General features: G+C 43.4%; 1 protein-coding gene across 1 annotated transcript; it reads right to left on the reverse strand.

Annotated features, from left to right (window-relative positions):
- Window positions 1-226: 226 nt before the first annotated feature.
- LOC117519402 (transcription factor 24-like) lies at window positions 227-1,719 on the reverse strand. Its single transcript, XM_034180757.1, has 2 exons — window positions 982-1,719; window positions 227-789 (listed from the first exon to the last, which is right to left on the reverse strand). Exons 1-2 carry the CDS (start codon window positions 1,381-1,383, stop codon window positions 679-681), a joined length of 513 nt encoding a protein of 170 aa, XP_034036648.1. The 5' UTR covers window positions 1,384-1,719; the 3' UTR covers window positions 227-678.
- Window positions 1,720-2,279: the final 560 nt, after the last annotated feature.

Below are 2,279 nucleotides of genomic sequence, written 5' to 3' on the forward strand. Positions count from 1 at the left end.
AGTGAACACTTCGACTGTATTTGATTAATTTTATGGAGAATGTGTAGATGGTTCGTGCCTTTACTGAAGAAAATTACTAGAATCTCATAAATAATGCAAGTCTGCAAATGTCATTATTATTGTGTATTCACTGGAATACAATATTGCCAATCCTTATTGTAATTTTATTTCAACGGACTAATGGAATAACACAGTATTTGTTGACGTTTTATCACATGAGACACGCGTTGTTTCACTGAAGCCATTTATTCACAAACACATTTCGGAACATGCATGTCAAAATAGGAAGGAACATGAGATGGGCAGCCTCCATTGTTGCCTCTCTGACAGACCACTTCACATGACAGATGTTTAGTTATTCACACGTGCGTTTTAGTGCAAATGTTTTAACTGAAAGTGCACTCCTCAAGCATGACGGCTTCATGACCGCGCGGAATTTCTACAAATGTCAGACATGTATGGAACTGCAGCACCAAAAAACAAACAAACAAACAAACAAAAAAACAAACTTATGCTTATTTAAAATTTGTACACTAAAATTCACATAATATATTAATTTACAATGTCTTCATGTGTAGTATAGAGTTTAACGGAAGAAAAATCTAATTGTTCTACAACCATAAGGCGCATGCTGCTGTCTGCAGACCGACTCATGCAAATTGGACACGGAGAAAGATTTTAGTGGGACGTGGACGTTGATGGGCCTTGATTCTCTGACTCAGACGGATTAGATGCGTTCAGGAACTGTCCGCTCGCTCCCACGTACAGTCTGGATCGCATTGGCCATTTCTGCAAAGATATTTAAGTGTTAGCACTTTTTAAAAGAGCCACGCTGGTGCATGCTATATGATTTATAAAATCATTTATGCAAAGGGTGTATCCACACTTTGAGATGGAATATATATATATATATATATATATATATTTATTTATTTATTTATTTTTTGGTGAAATAAAGTGTTGATGGTTGGTGTGACTGACCTTGACTGGGTGCAGGTATCCTTCGCCTTTGAGTGAGTGTAACGCCTCTGTTTGTTTTGTGCTCTCTCCCTCCTCGGTGCCTTCCTCCTGCAGTGTTCGGGTTAAATGAGCGATGTAGGTGGTGGCCAGTATCAACACGTCCAGTTTGGACAGCTTAGTGTCCGGTGGCACGGACGGCAAAGTCCTCTGTAGCTCCAGGAAGGCGTTCCTCAGGGTTTGAACTCGGCTCCTCTCCCGGGCTGCGTTGGCCGCCGCCGGGCGTCCCCTGCCACCGAGCCCGGCGGCCTGCAGCACCCTGACCCGCTGGAGCTCCCGACGGCGCCCGTCCGGACTGGGACTGGAGCTCGGACTGGACGAAGGGCTGTCATCCAGCACCGCTCCTGAGCCGTTTCCGCTGTCCATCCCGGTTCGTCTGCAGTCCAACAACTTTTAAAAACCTGAAGGATCAGATTAGAAAGTGTGTTTGAAATATGTTGCTTTTGCATTTTGTTCACTATTAAAAATGTGTTATATTTGCTAAATTGCTTTCACGTGTTAATTACCTTTGCTGCAGTTCCTCAAAGCCTTGACAGCCGACATGAAGGCATCAATCCGATTCCAAACAGGGTTTTCAAGTCGCTCCGGGTTTATCCTAATCAAGTGGTGCGTCTACCGAGGAGGCGCGGTCCCTTTACGCGCATCCAGCACTTCACCTGTGCGCAGAAAGGTCTCAGGAGCTCCTAATTTATTGGATACACCAGTATTTCACCCCGACGCAATTAATCACTCTCGCCATAACCGTGCAGAGTGCTGCTTTTCCCTTTCCTCACTTATTTGTGTGTGAGGGCAGCAGAGGCTCGTCTCTTTCCCTCTGCGCTGCAGGCCACGGCCCACTCTAATTGGCTGCCAAGCTGACACTCTATTTTCTTTATAAGCCTATCGAAAAGAAGAAATCCAGTCAGATAGAACCAAAAAAAAAAAAAAAAAAATTCGCTGGTCAAAAATGAAAACAAGCTGACAAGTGTAAGGTGATATGCAAAGCATTTGAGTAAGTGCCAGAGTCTTGAGCTGCAGCTCTTTGGAACATTCTAATAAATACACCGCTGCTGCTGCGCAATCAACAGGCAGCACTGAGGAAATTCTTCTGAGGCTCACAAATTAATCACTCTGATGTCCAGGATGTCGGCAAATTAATGAAAGGAATTATTCCGAATATGTATATCCTCAGACTTCTTAATGAACATTGTTTTTGTAAGGATGGAGTAACATATTGCTGCAGGCCTCTAATTATGAAGTCAAGAGAGGGTTAAGTTAGTTTG

Source organism: Thalassophryne amazonica, chromosome 1, assembly GCF_902500255.1.
Source record: "Thalassophryne amazonica chromosome 1, fThaAma1.1, whole genome shotgun sequence".
In the NCBI taxonomy this organism is placed as follows: Eukaryota; Metazoa; Chordata; class Actinopteri; order Batrachoidiformes; family Batrachoididae; genus Thalassophryne; species Thalassophryne amazonica.